This window comes from Mauremys mutica, chromosome 16 (genome assembly GCF_020497125.1).
Source record: "Mauremys mutica isolate MM-2020 ecotype Southern chromosome 16, ASM2049712v1, whole genome shotgun sequence".
NCBI lineage: Eukaryota > Metazoa > Chordata > Testudines > Geoemydidae > Mauremys > Mauremys mutica.
The window spans coordinates 21,234,806-21,251,188 of NC_059087.1; the positions used below are offsets into that span (position 1 = coordinate 21,234,806).

General features: G+C 38.7%; 1 protein-coding gene across 1 annotated transcript in view; it reads right to left on the minus strand.

The window, feature by feature from the left end:
* The window catches only part of SPECC1L (sperm antigen with calponin homology and coiled-coil domains 1 like), a 100,961-nt gene that overhangs the window by 39,664 nt on the left and 44,914 nt on the right, over nt 1-16,383 (minus strand). The window contains exons 8-10 of the mRNA XM_044989866.1: nt 13,635-13,798; nt 11,089-11,180; nt 1,872-1,962 (exon numbers count right to left, since the gene is read on the minus strand). Coding sequence (XP_044845801.1) covers nt 1,872-1,962; nt 11,089-11,180; nt 13,635-13,798 — 347 coding nt within the window. The remainder of the gene's footprint in view (nt 1-1,871; nt 1,963-11,088; nt 11,181-13,634; nt 13,799-16,383) is intronic.

The following is a 16,383-nucleotide window of genomic DNA, read 5'->3' on the forward strand; positions in this document are numbered from 1 at the left end:
TGCTGTCAAAGCACCATTTCTTGAATACTGATAACATAGCAAAGAAAATGTAATTCATTTGTATGTGCTAGCGTACCCTGTATTTTTAATCTTGAAACCATGGACAATAATACAATAAGTACATACAAATGTCCTCTTTTTAAGACTTTGGATAGTCCTCTGGGACAAAGTAGCATGACTTCATGTCATGAGTGCCATGTTGGCCTGGCTTTGCATTTGACTTCAATACATTTTGGCACTTTTAAAGGCATGCATATCCTGATAGCAGGACATGGGATGGCTCTGTCAAAAATCCAGATGAGCATCAACTCTACAGAATTCATACATGGGCGAGACAACCTGTGAAAATATTTCTTTAGCAATTTACCAAAGACACATGGGAACATTGGAGCTCTGTGTTCCACTAACAGAGATCAAAAGTTCGGGAGACTGGCTGGGAGCGTCCAGTTTCTGAGTAATATGGTCACCTTTCAGCTCCCAGCTGCCGTAGGTGGAGGGAGGCCTCCATGCAGCTTCCAGCTGCCACAGGCAGAGGGGGGAACCCCACAGCTCCCTGCCACTGAAAACTATGGAGCCGCAGTAGCAAAAGTCATAGACAGGTCACAGCTTCCATGAATTTTTGTTTATTGCCCATGACATGTCTGTAACTTTTACTAAAAATAACCATGACAAAATCTTAGCCTTAACTATAACCCATGAGACAATTAATGAAGGAAGATACACACCTGGAAATTTAATTTAAATATGAATCATATAATGTGTCAAATACTTGATGGGAGGAAGCCAGTGTTTATGGTGAAGAATGCACTGCTGGGACTGGCTGAGGTAACCAGTCACACTGTACTAGCCTGTGTGTGGTACTAGTCTATAAAAATGAATTGTACTTACAGTAATTGACAAGGCTGTTGATAGTGAAATATTGGAATTCTGATATATTACAAGCTAAAGTTGTTAGATTGAAAATTAAAAGAATGATCACAATTTAATAGCAGGCGCAAGCTGCATAAGTGAAGAGTTTCTAAAAGCTGTTTGCTGCACATTCAGGAGACAGAAACAAGGTGGCTCATAAAAAAGGCCATCTACTGTCACGAGTTAGATCCGGAAGAGTTACATGTAAAACTGGCCAATGTCAGTAAATGTTCATTCTACACAAATCAATTTGCTGTTAATTACATGTTGCACTTGTAGAAAAAGCTAACAATTCTTTTCATGTAAAATTAACAATAAAAAGTCCTAATGAAATATGACTATTAGGATTTCGTTTATGAATCTGTTCTGAATAATTAATATAATTTCCAATAAGCCATATTTAATTAAAACCACTCTGAAACAAAACAGGTAGCTATTGAAATCCATACAAACAAAAACTGAATCCTTTCAAGGGTCTTTATAAGGGAGAGTAAAGAAAAATATACAGATGCTCAGGATACCCTCAACCTTTTGAACTGGGATTATCTATGGAATATGTTTAATAAACTTTGGCAGCAATTTTTTTAAAGACAGATTAACTGTGCGAACAGCTACTATGTTCAGAAAAGTACCAGGAATGATTTGCTTCGGGATAGCAATTCTTGAACTCCAGTGGAAAAATGTACATTTCATGAGAATTAGTCTCTCTCCTCATCATACATGCATCTTTTTGATAACAAACATATATACTGAAATGCACCACGGTTTTGTGTTTCAACCTCTCTGAAATTCCTAGTTTTTGTGGGTCCAAGTCACACTCAGTATTTATATTTTTTCTCAATTAAAAAAAAAAAGGTGAAAGCACCACTACCCACTTTACCCTTTATATTAAAGATACCAATTACAAGCCAGTAGTAGCATAAGTTTTACAAGAAGTAAAGCTAATGAAGTAGAACACATACCTTGAACAGGGATTTCTGCATAGCTTGGTCTTTTGTCTGACAAAGGTGTAAGGGGTTTGGAGGTTGATATTGGTCCACTTATAGAATGCCTCTAAAATAGCAAGATATCATATAACAACATTTAATTTGAAGACAAAGAGGAACCATCAAAATAGACTGTAAAGCAAGTAACCTCTAGTTTGAGTTTGATGAGTTAATTACTGTATAAAACCATCTTAACAAAAAGAATCAGTACACTTATAGTAGTGTCAGAATGTGGCATAAATATGTTCTGGTTGGTATAAGGCAACATGCAAAGAGAATTCATGCTCATTTTTGCTTCTGTGAGATATATAAAGAAGGCCTGAATGTTACTTTTTACCTGAGACCTGGTCTACACACAGACATTGCACCAGTTTAACTAAAGTCACAATATTAAACCCATGCAGCTGTGTGTATAAAGTGTGGAAAGAGTCCACACACAAAGCTGCACTGGTTTAATATTGCAACTTTATTTAAACCGGTGCAGCTTCTATGTGTAGACAAGCCCTAAGTCTTATTTACCAAACGATAGTAGGTTTGACATTCCAGGTACCAAGGAATTGAAACCTGAATCAAAGAGTGATTTTTATTCAGAATGACAGTTAGGTTTTGTTATTACCTATTTCATTTGAAGCACTCTACAAACAGCTGAAAGTAAATATCTTTGTTAAACATTTCATCATACCTTTATGATATCAATCTAATTATTTTCCATATGGAGGTCCTCTGCACTGCAGTTCTACTCTGAAAGATAACTATGTAAAATTAGCACAATTTTAACAGATTTTTTTGACCTGTGTGAATTCAATGTCCTGTCTTTTTAGTGATACAAGTAAGTTCTCACTGCTCTTTACAGATCCTACTCAACAAAAATTGAGCTGGATTTTTTATTTTTTCTTGTTCAACTGAATTTACTAAATTCCAACCAGTTACACCTGTGGAAACTCACTGAAAAAACAGTGGAACTCAAAAATGCCATTTCTACACTCACTTTCAGAGTAGAGCTGCACTTTAATGTTGATTTTTTTGATATGTTGACTCCGTATACTGCCTTCGGGAGACCTCACATTCCATTCGAGCACAGCCTCCTGGATACCATCATTGAGGAACTACAGCAACTACTTTCCTAGTATTTTTCTTTGTAAACATTTACATATTTTTAGCTATAATGAATCTTTACTCTCTGAAAAGAAGGAGAGCCAGCACTGTGTGATCCGATAGCATTCCACCCATCGCATGCAAATCATGTGTGGACTACTATTTTGGAACCAATAGGCTATATTGTGGAAATACATATTTATTCTGAAATCTGGATTTTGCATGCAGCATGTTATCATTCCACCACTACAGGTCTGGATCTGCCTTGTTTACAGAAGTGTCAATCTGCAGTATTTTCCAATGAAGTCAAACACACCAGCTGTCACTATTCTTTCAGTAGTTGAACAGTTTGATAATCATTCTCTACATTCACTGAGACCAGCTGTTAGTCTTTCCTGATTCCCTCTGTAAATTATTTGCATTATTTCCTGGAAAATTATATTTGGTTTCAAAATATCTAATGCAAGTTATAGTATACCTTCATTATTTACTTACCTTGTCCCTCTTACATTTAACTATCTGATCAACCCACTAAAGAGTTTAAAATGAAAATCATGTCAGCTTCCCACCTGGCCCATGCTAAGATAAGATGGCTAAATGAGCTGGCCCCCTTATCTTCAGGAGATTAAAGGCTCAGGTGCTTCTCATGCCAAGTCATGTAGAGAAGCTAAACTCAAAGATAAGGTTTAATTTTTTTTTATCATAAGTATAGAGTTCGCAACATGTGCTTGCATACACAGGATTACCAGGCTACTTACTCTAGCATGGCTTTCATATATAACAACCTTTTTGCACTGGCAAGAAAATGAGAAAACTGCCAGTGTCTAGGAGTCTAACCCCCATAATACAGCAAGAGGAATTATATTTCATCACTTCATTATCACATTATCTATGGGATCCTAAATGAATGCTATCAAGATGGATATTTCTTTGTTTAAACATGCTGTCAACGGCAAATCAAGTAAGCCAGAATTACAAATAAGAGCTAGTTTTAATCCATGCATGAAATTGCTTCTGATAGCTAATTTTAAAAGCTAATGTTCTCCACTTATTCAGAAACTTTAACCACCGTGTCAGAGTGAATTTCCCTATTTTTCAAAGGAAATAACAGTTATAACTGAAAGAAAAGGATAAAACTCAAAGAGGAATAAATACATTTTAATTTGGCTAGGCACCGTGTACTCAGATCACACACAGTCTCAACTCAATCAAGACTTCCCACTGATGTCCTGGGGGCTATGCCCCACCCAAATATTAAACATAATTGTACCTGGCCTGCCAAAATTGAGAAGCCAAAACTCTTGGCGGTACAGCAGTAAGGGTTGTAAGATTTAAACCTAAACCTGTCCCTTATTTCTCTATGATCCCCCACTCCTCGCCTTCTTTAAAAAACAAAAACAAAAAACAAACAAAAAGAAAGAAAGAAAAAAAACCCTCTTATGGCTTGTTTTCAAACACTTTCCTCTACCAAGGATCATCAGGCAATCACCTGCTGCATTGCCTATCTTTGGGCTAGCCCTACAGCAGTGGTTTTCAAACTGGGTTATGTATTAGACCAGGGGTCGGCAACCTTTCATAAGTGGTGAGTGGCCGAGTCTTCATTTATTCACTCTAATTTAAGGTTTTGTGTGCCAGTAATACATTTTAACGTTTTTAGAAGGTCTCTTTCTATAAGTCTATAATGTATAACTAAACTAGTGTTGTATGTAAAGTAAATAAGGCTTTTAAAATGTTTAAGAAGCTTCATTTAAAATTAAATTAAAATGCAGAGCCTCCCAGACCGGTGGCCAGGACCCAGGCAGTGAGAGTGTCACTGAAAATCAGCTCGTGTGCCGACTTTGGCACGCGTGCCATAGGTTGCCAACCCCTATATTAGACTATATTATTTGGAAAGGGATATGCAGCCTAAAAAGTTTGAAAACCACTGGGACAGAGGATGAAGGAAGACCTCCCTTTCCAATTCTACCATTCTCAAAGACTCCACATTAGTGGAAACCTCTCCCACCTCCAGGAGAAAGCTCCTGCTAAAGCCTATATAAACATGGAGCCTCCACAGTACTCCTAGCCTGGAAGCAAGGGAACATAGCTCCACACCTCCACCTACCCATGTTTCAGTACTACTTCCCCAACCCCCCATGTTCTCCTATGTACAGTACTTTAAAAACAAACATTCTTTGAGATAGGGTCAGAAAAGTGACGGTCTTACTCAGCTGGTAACTTTCGGTATGTGTCGTCATTTCTACTTGTCATAAAACAAGTTTATTTGGTTTTCTGCTTTTTACTTCTGTTGGTACTTCAGAGCCAATACCATTATATCCATCTCATGTTTACTCTAGCCAATTTCCTCTAGAATTTTCAATCATTCATCCCACCAGTGTTTGCACTAATGTAGACAGGCCACAGATATTCTGGGAAATTTTAGGGGGAAATGGATCTACTGAATTATTTACCGAGTTCCAACCAGCAACATCTGTACTAGTCTACTAAGGCAGTGACATGCAGCATAGGTGTCACTAAGGGAATAATCTGCCCTGCAGAGCCTTAATTACACATGATGAGGTGCAAGAAACAATTTTGCTTGACTGAGCCTACGATGAGCATAAGGGATGGTGTTACACACTTTACTTGTAAACTACACTCATTTGATATAGACTCAGACACCAGTATGGAACCGGACTTAAAAAAAAAACAACAAAAAAATCCACCAGTCACTGCTGGGACTAGATCTGTCACTAATACTGCCCTTTAAGTGTAACGTTAACTGACTCCTACAAGCCAGTTCTGAGGAACTGGACACGTCAATAGTCAAAGCCCACAATACTGAAAACAAAACGTTATAAAAAAAGGACAGAAGGGATACACACGTCCTCAATATAGACAATGAAGGGTGCACAGATGTGAGCCATAATGTTAAATATTGATATTAAAGACTATCCACAATCTGTATTCTGTAGCTCCTATTGGTCATTTTTCAAACTACATTAAGAACTGGCAGGAGGAAAGGGGTGAAGACATTAAAGTCAGGCTCATTTGAATGAACTGTATAATGAAAGATGTCCACAGTCTTAAATAAACTGGGCTTTCCATTCAGTGCTGTTCCCAAAAAGTAAAGGTATTTTATAAAAAGTAAAATTATACTTGCTCTTTACATAAAAAATAAGTTTGATATAAATATACCAGATACTATATGGGAGTCAGCAAAATGTACATTGCTGTTTGCCAGCTAGGGTGCAGGCTTATTCTAAACCACAGCAGAGAGCTAAAACAAAACTAAAAATGCCTAGAAACACTAACCCTGGGGGGGGAAATATTATTGATATTTACTTTCAAATATAAGTACAGATTAATTTACCCCTGGAGTAAGAATGAATCTGGCCTAATATATTTAACAAAAAAGTGGTCTCAGAATTACAAATAAGATTTACTATGCTAAGAGAGGAACAGCAAGTGCACAATCTCACTAGCAATAAGAAAATTCTCACTGCCATTTCCAAGCTGAAGGCAAAAGTTCTGCTAGATGGTAAGGACCTTCTGCTTATTATCTGTTAGCATAAATAATTAAGTTAACAGTTTCAGACATCAAAAATCTAATTTTAAATGTTATAGTGTTGGTACTTTCTTAGGTTAATACAGAAATCCATCATGCAGAAAACAATTTGATTAAGTTAGGCTTCCTGGAAATCACCCAGGCTAGAACAATGGGAGTTACTAATCAATTCATAAAGAGAAATAGAAACATACCCAATCCTTTTAAAAAAGGAAAGTAATCTGCATGTACAAAGTTTTTTCAATTTGAGAGGCAGAATGATGATGGACTGAGTTAGACCATTAACCTCCAAAGATTGTATTTTAAATCCCTGGTGGACACTGGTAAACATCGCTAAACCATAATCCTGAGTACCTGAGGTTAGCTGTAAAAAGTGTGTGGGGAAGCCAGCACACATTACCAATCTCTGTCTCCTTATCTGTAAGTTATTACGTATTTATATTACAGTAGAGCCTAATTACAAAGGGCCTAATTAGGACTGGGTCCCCTTTTGCTAGATGCTGTACAAACAGAGGCAGACATGGTCCCTGCAAGGAAGAGCTTACACTCTAAGAACCTAGTGCTATTAGTCCAGGTTCATGAGAATTAAATATACATTTTTAAAAATAGTGCTTTCCAGGAAGAAAAAAAGAAAACTGTATTCACTTTTTCTCTTAATCCTGTTTAATCAGTTTTCTAGCTACTGGGAGGGAAATATACTACTCTTAGTTCCCCATTGAAGGAGATATCTTTCGTACTTTTACATTGAGTGCCTCACTCAGACATTCAGATGAAACCTCATCTACACATGGGAAATTTTGCAAAAAATCCCCATTATTGCCAACACCAGTTCAGATAAATCAATGGTAGGAACCTTAGTGTAACAGGGCTGCCAGCTGTCAACTAGACCTGCTTTGAGGTAGATGGCAGTGATTACAATATAGGTAGCAAGTCAACTCTAGGGCTCCCATTGTCGCATAGAGCGGGAAAAAAGTTAGAAACTGAGGAAGTTTTGTGATCACAGTTTAAGAAGGAACAGTGACAATCACAGAAATACTCCACTTTGACTAAATCTTATCGCTCTGCCTATGTGCTTTAGGCTGAGGTGAAAATGGAGGGGTGAAACACCAGGCTGGGCTGCACCTGCCGATGTCGCTTATCGGCACAGAGCAGGAAAATGCATGCAAGACTTGAATGTTGCAGTCGAGTCAAAAGTAATTTAAAATACTAGATTAAACATAACCCAGTTTTCGCAGCAAAGTTAAATATGACACTGGCATTTAAGCCCAACGTTGGTGACATCTTCCTACTGAAGTGACACTGAAGTATAGATAAATGCCTCTTTTCCCAAAGTGTTTTGCAAAATAGGTATGCACTGTTAAACAGCTGCTCTACTCCACCACCATGTTGACTGCATTTTAGTGGAGGGCATAACGATTCCTAGATATACTGCAGTTATTACTATGCTTTGTAATCCTTATAGGTGCATAAAGTAAGATTAAAAATGTTAAATTATACAAAATGTTTAATATTCACACATTAGATTTTCCAGGGATGCCTGACACACGTAAGATAGTTTGAGTGCTGATAAAATGGATCAAATCACAGACACCAGCCTACCAGTAGTCTAGGGAAATGAGGAGCTCAGCAGAAGGAAAAGAGCAGAAATACCTCTCCCAACAGCCAGGACTGGAGTGATGAGAGAATACGAGTAAGAACAAAAGAAACACCTTAACGCTTTCCTTTACTGAATTGGAAGAGTGTAGTAAGATATTGCATTGAAAATATTAAACAGCGACGCTGTAATTGGGCTGTGATGTTCTATCACACAATGATGCTGACTTGGATCACCAAGGGAGGTATGCTTATGTTTGCATCTGGTCTTAAATGCAGATGGGTCTCACTCCAAAACCTGGTTTTGACAGTCTGTCCATCTTACCAGAATACCAGGATGGGTATAAATGGGATTTGTGCTGGCAAACAGATTGTCATACTGACCCAGAGTCTCTGCTTGATCAGTTAAGTGCTACCACAAAGAAACTGAGTCAGCAAGGGTATGTATGTCTACCCTGCCACATAGAGCATGCTTTCCACAGCATATAGATATGTGGTAGCTCTGCTCAAGCTAGTGCACTAAAAATAGCAGCACGGCTGCAGCAGCATGGGCAGTGATCAGGCTAGGTACCCAAGTATGAACCAGGGGGTTAGGCATGATTGTGCTGAGGCAGCTAGCCCAAGCTACTGCTTGTGCCACTTTAGCCACACCAATATCTTTAGCATGCTAGCTCAAGGTTACTTGTTCTAAAGGATTTCAGTACTCGTGCAATGGACAACTCTTCTAGCTTAACTCAGATCTCATAGCCACGATGACAACCTTGGAACTGTCCCAGGCAGTCACACTCTTAAATCTTGCTTTTCCACTGTAACTAAAGAAGGAACAAATGATCAGACTATGAAGGCTGACATCACTGGTAGGGGAGACTTGATAGAAGACCAATTCTAAGAAGTAGGCTGAACTGAATTATTTAATGCCTTGAAGGGGAAGATAGTAGAAATCAATGTGGTAACATGATGGAAATTCTGAGCCTCATTACATCATTCCTTCACTATAATTGGCTGTTTAGATATAATGCAACATAAATGAGGTCAACACAGAAAAGTGTCTCTGCATAGTTACACACATTCAGTAAAACCACTTATCTTCAAAAGAAATTAGAGGCAAAGTTGCTCTGTTACACTATTACGTTTCTTTTTCAGGGAGTTACTTCCACTCCAGAGAACATCCCACCTCTGACATTCTGTTTGTGCACCAGAAGTGCAATTCAAGATTCAAATTATGGCAGACAAAGAACCCCAAATGAAGAGTAGCAAGCAGCATGTGCTAGCTCCCCACTAGTTTAAGATGTTATTTTGGTTACAAAGAACTGAAGTTCATGGTTAATTCATGAATAAATAAAGCAAATAAGCCTCAGGCTACAGTGAAAAGACTTTGGTGTTGCCAAACCTCTAGTCTAGCCTTTCAGAATGTGAGATTAAGCATGCTCATTTCATGAATGAAGAAAAAAATATAAAGGCAGATCAATGCCGACTGAACTCCCAGCTGACACAAAGCTAGTCAGATCCAGCTGTCTTCTGAAAAACACTGTCACTGCTGACTGAATCACAGAAAGCAACACATTTTCTGATTAAAACATCTAATTTCTCCACTTCTGTTGTGAAGCTATTTGAGTCTCAGTGTGAAGGGACTGCCTCAGGTAAATTGCTGCCATGTTTGGACAACAGGTTTCAAACATTATTCTTTCACTGCCACAAGCCAGGGTTCAAAAAGGTGCTTCCTCTCACATCAATTGTAAAATTGTGCCACCGGATATTACAATAAATTAGTAGCATTTCTGGCCTGCAATACTCTGAATCTAACAGAAGTACTGATAAGCGAGCATACACTGTCACTGAAGGAAATGAGCACGGCTGGTTCCTCAAAATGCTTCATCCTGCCAGCAACTACTACCTTTACTCTTATCTGTTCTGAGCCTAACCCTGTTGGCATTCGTCCACGTCCACACCTCATCCTGATACTGAGAAAACAAAACAATGGTGTCCAGGTTCATAGAAAGCAAGACTGAGCAACATGCTCAGTATACTGCTAACTATGCAATCCTGTGATACTTGATGTTCTCCCCTGCAACTGAATGAAGGGGTGGGAGGCTGGAAAGGGGACAGAGAATCTAGGATACACCAACACGTTGAACATAACTCTCTGGATCCCTATATAATGAATAAAAAAAGCCAACTTATGACTTCATCGCTCTAATACAGGTCCTATATAGTGAGGCCCGCAACACTGATAAATTTGTATCAAAGGCTGATGACCAATCCCACACAGATGCATGACCTCTATCGCCCAAATGAGACAAAGGACTGAAAACTGACAGATGGGTTCCGGAAGATTGAAGTTAGCCTTTCATGTTACAAGAATATCAATTCACAGTAGCATAGAAATACTTAGTATCCGACTATAGAATTTTATTTTTCAGTGTTTCTTACTGAATGACACCACCCCCCCAAAAAAACAAAAAAACCCTCTACACATTACACATGCATTAAACAAACCTTTAATAATTTTTTTAGAACTCCAGTTGGTTAAAGATGTCACATAACCAAACAGTGCATGCAGTCAGATGTTCCTTCATTATAATATACCCCCATAGAAAATAACTTATTGCTTAAAGGGGCAGTCAGAAGTGATTTGTCGACATGGGAAGCAAAGTTGGCCCTGACAACTTCCTTGGAAATGGGGAGGGAAGAGAGACAGACTGCCTCTGTATCAACAGTAATATGGGGGAGAGGCTGTTTCACTCTAACAGAATTGGGCTTTAAGGGCAATATTTTTTTAAAAGTACCCTTAGGCTGTATCAGTGCCTTTGTCCAACTCTACATTTCAAAACTATTTACCTGAGGCAATATTTTACTACAGTTGCCAACAAAGTCAATCAGTGTCTGTACAATACCATCATCGCCTTTTGCATGATTTCTTTGACAAACAAAGGATTAAATACCATCACATGCACTTACCTGCATAGGAGACACTGCAGCTGCTGGGGGTGTTTTCATGGGGCTTGGACTGAGAGGAGTGCGAGGAATTGTGGCTGTGGCAGGGCTTGGAACTATTGGAAAAATAAAAAGGAAGCTATCCTAAATGCGGCATGGTTTTCAGTCAAATGGAGAAGTGGCCATATAGCCACATGTCAAGACAACTGTTTAAGGGCAGAACCTGATAGTTTTGTTTGCTCATATTGTACAGTGCTCATTTTTTGGAAAGCAACTTTGAAAGTTTAAAAAATGCTCGAGTACTATGTTGGTCACCTCCTAACATGAGCCTGCACTACATCAAAAATAGAAACACACTTAACTGGAAGTTTTACATACCAAAAATGGCTTTGGTTTTCTAATTTAGAGGGTTACGGTCTTCGTTGCATCTCTAGGCAGTGTACATTGCACATATCAGGGACTCTGTACTTTCCTCCCTTTCCCCCACAAATTGCCTGTGTGACACCCACCCATCCATCTTTATTTTAGGGACTCCCTGCAACCAGCTTTCATGCCAGAGCCTCTAACTCATTCACCCATGCTAGGGTCCTCCATTCCCCACGTATTAATCCCTCTGCTGCATTTCAGGGGGTTGGATTATCCTCCATGTCATCATCCCCACATACCATCACCCCCATTTCCCCACCCATCCCAAGGGCTGTGTGCACCCCTCATTCCCTCCTAACCCCCATATCAGGGTCCCCCATTTTCCACCACCAGGGAACCCTATTTCCTCTCCCTACATGGTAGGAGCTCTGTGAACACCCCCATTCCACCCACCATTCCACCTATTACCACTCCACCATTCTAATTTCCTTTCTTTCTGTTCCGGAGAAGCATTCAGGGAGTTAGCATTTTCATACTATATTGGGAAAAAGGCTAGAGCTAAGATAAGAGAGACTGTTACGCTGGAAGATGTTAACGGCTGCCACCAACCAGTTATTTCATCTATAAACGATCACAGAGGTAGTTGTAGTTGCTGGGTCTGCTAACCAGATGCAAGGAACTGAGAGTCCCCTTCATCTCCCCCCTCCAAATTTTCCAAATTTCAGAAAGAAGTGCCATCAATTTGTGTGTAAACCTCATTTTGCCCAGTCAGTCAGCTGATTCCCTAATTGCATGACTAGCAGATGATGTAAATTTCTTACCAGGATGTATTTTTATACAATTTGTCTGAGCAATCGGATCCTTATCCAAAGCCACAGATGAGCAAGTTTTCTGCTGATTCACTCATGTTACTTCCTCCTTTTACTAGAATTTTTTGCACAATTATTATGAACAAAAACACTAACAGCCCTCAAATTAGAACTGAGGAGCTTGAAAGCGACAAAGACAAATACTAACAGGGAGAACACAAATGTAGAAATATGACAACCTACAGAATCTCCATATGATTTATAGATTATACTGAATCATATGACAGGTCTTCAGGTGATGAGCATAAAAGTGGGTTGCTATTTACATTTCGGCTGCTTATATCAGTCTGGTACCGCTAAGGGACCTTAAAGTGCATGTAAATGTAATTTAAAATGTAATTTACACCCACATTAAGGCCCCTTTGTACTACCAGAGCAATGTAAAGCTGTCTTAATGTAAATGAGACTAAGGGTTTGTCTACACATTGGGGTAATGTGCTCTACAAATTTAGGGCTTATCTACATGGTGAAATAATGCATTTTCTGGGCTTGTGATTTCTAAAGCACACTAATGCGTTGTACGTTAATTGGTCTGTGTAGTCCCTACTGGTGCATACTGAAGGTTCCCTAGTACAATTTAATGTAATGCTGTTTCAAGCACTGGTACAATACACTAGGAAACTTTTAGTACACACCAGCAGGACCTACACAGACTAATTAATGCGCAATGCATTAGTGTGCTTTGGAAATCACAAGCCCAGAAAAATGCATTATTTCACCATGTAGATAAGCCCTAAATTTGTATAACAACTTCACAAACAGGACCTTTAAGTCAGGCTCTAAATTTACATGTCTCATTTCCTAAAGTGCTGAGTGCCCAATAGTTCCCACTGAGGTAAATGGGAGAAGTAGGGTCAACAGTTCTCGGACAGGCACTAAAATATGGATTTTAGGAGCTCAGGCTTTTTTAAAAAAACTTGGTGCTAGTCATTATATAGCTTCTAGGACGCTCATTTGGGGGCATGTATTAATGTTAGTGTCTTAATGGGAGTACTGAATATATCCTTAAGCTGGGGACACAGCTGAGTGTACAATTGGTATTATATTCCTGCTGAGTGAGAGTGCTGACTCACAAAGCCTCTAGTGTCCAAATTACTAGGTAAGTGACAGTGAGGGATAGAGAACATTCAACCCCTGGGGTTGAGGAGAAAAGAAGAAGAGAAAGGATAATTACTTAACAGTAATGTAATTTAGTATACATGGGCTTGTTTCAGACCTTGCTATTGTAGTGTCATCTAGCTGAATTTTGAATCATCCAGAACATCAGAAGCATACATGTCAACATACACAAACCTCTAACTTTGTATAGCTACTGCGCTGGCTAGAAGTAATTACCTTGTGAGGCACTGTCGAAGGATTTGATTAGTGTTTTTACGGTGGGAGTTGGCTCCGAGGAAGTGGATGACCTGCGACTTAGCCCCATTCCTTGTCTCAGAGCTGCCAAATCCCTCTCTACAGCATTCATGTAATTGTATACCCGGCCACGTTCCTCTTCCTGCCTGTAAACAAAAGCTAGGCCATCTTAGCCACATCAGAAAAATATCTTCTTTATGTCAAATGGCTTAAATGTAAACACAGGAATTGAGCTCATAACTCTTCTCATTATATTAACCTACTTTGCTATTGTAATTTAGGTTTGGATTAACAGCCTTAAATACCAGTCAACTTCTTTAGTATCTGCCAACAAGAGACCCTAAGTGAACTGAAAGGATTTTACCTATCGAGAGTCAAGTTTAGGGTCTTGTGTTTTCTAGTGAGTTAAACTTCAAATTTGCTATAGATTAAAAACTAATCCACTGAAATCATCAAAATAAGAAACACCTTTACAATTATTTTTGAAAGGGACAAACTTTTTTATGCCTGCATAAGTAAAAAAGGTTCAACCCATTTGGCGGGGGGGGAGAGCGCGCACCGGTAGGGTGGGAGAGGGAAAAATAAATTTTTAAAGTTCAGCTTTGAATTGAGACTAAACTCTAGTTGCAACCCAAAGGACACTAAGGTTTTAGAATGGAAGGGCCCTTTCAACCTAAGTTCATGTCGGTTATGACATTCACTGTCACTCTGATGGAGGAACCATCCTTCTGTCTGGAGAAAGCCGCCTTCCCTCCCCACCCACCCCAGGATCTGAGGGGTTATTCATTGCCTCAGTTTCAGATCAAATACTATGCTAACTACATTTTTCAGCAGCAGCTATACCGTTTCTCTTCTTTTAGAATCTTACAAGAAGTTTTTAAAGAATCATTTTCAGTTACCTTTGAGTTCTTTGTTCTTAGGAAATCAATTACCAGTAGATTATTTTACCTCCATCTGCAAGTAACATGGATTTAGAAAGCCCTTCTGGAATCAGTATCAGAACAAACCAAGCAATAGACTTCCAACATCCAAAAGCGTGACTACTGCGTAATAGGCTTGTTTTCAAGTTGACATTTGGTTGATGATTCTGTTACATTGTTAACACTGACTCCAAGGAAAAATCAATTCTAGCTGATTTGCAGCCAGTACGTTTATTGTTCCAATATATTTTACCCACCAGGGTAGTGAATTGATACTGCAAAGTCAAGCCTTAGCTTCAGCAAGGGGATCCAAACACCTCACAATTAGTCTGATTCATTTCAACTTAATGAACAAATTTTCTAGAGATGCTGGATCCCTGTAATGCAGAGCATAAATTGCAAACTTCCTATTTTGAAAATTCAAAGATTAGGTTAGAAATTCCTATCAAAAATGGGTGCTATGACATTTTGACTTAAGGCATTAATCTCTCTAAACTCCTGGTATGAGTATCTCCTAGGCCAATAGTAATCAGGAGTTTTACTACCTGACAGCCTATTCAAATTGGTAGCTTCACTTCAGATTAATCTGCTTTACCCTCACCATCCAGGTCATCTCTTATTTTCAAGTATATCCTCCTCCAGTCTGCTCTCTACATCTCACATATGCAGCCTGTGCAAAATTCCACTGCAAAAATAATTTCTCTCAGCCCACTCTGGTGTTCAAGTGTTCCCTGCATCAAAAATTTATATCTGAATTTACAAAGTGTTTATCAGTGTTAATTAACATGGCACTTTATAAAAGGTTTTAATAATGGGAACATGTAGACACATCACAAACATCATAATTGTAACTGCTGAGTCTCCAGTCTGAATCAAAAGGACCAAATAGCCATGGAGACCAAACAACTCCTAAACTCCTAGAGAGGACTAGTGGTCAGGGTTCAGGTAGATAGGCAGGACTGGAGAAAACATGAATTGTGTCTGAGCTGTATATGCTATGGATTCATTGAAGACTGAATTTTGTGCTATTTTGAAAGATGCCCGACTAATGTAATTAGGATCACTGTAAAAATCACTACTACAGAAAAACCTCCACAACCAGTTGATTATGAGGCAAACGCTTATTATTGAAGAAAGTTGACAGCAACTGCAGAAAATCCTAGTTGTCCGTTTTCCAAATTGCTATAAGCATAATTTAATTTTAGATAAGAAGCATACTGTATCAGCTTCTGTTCAATATATAGGAAAGTCCCTTTTACAGGTGAGGCTTTTAATGACTGATTTCTCATTCTATTTCTTAAATAGCACACTGCTGGAACTTCATGGAATGAGCTATGCAGTAATACTAATGGTATTTTTGGGGAAAAAATTAATTACTGCAGTAATTAAGTATTGCAGTAATTAAGTATTGAAACTGACTGATCATAGTCATTTCTAAACTCTAGCCTCAAAAAAAATCAAGGCCATAAGTAGAAATCAAATACCAGATGCGAGAATGCCCAGGTTTAAGTAGGTTGTATGCCTTCTAATATTCCAAGAGATATTGGTTCACATTACCAGTCTATGTAGATTACCTAGAATTAATCATCTCTTGTAGAACTCCTAGGGATTTCTGTCTCAATTCAAGCTATAACAGGTCACAAGTGAGAATCTAACATCTTTTATCTGAGTAGCCTAGTTGTCAAGAAACAAACCCTCTCTTCTCCATAGTAAGATAAGCTTGTGTTTTGCTCCCCTCTAAAGAGCCTGGCAGCTAAGCAAAATATACCTGCAACAGCACAGAAGAGACATTCATTGCTTGCTTTCCATGC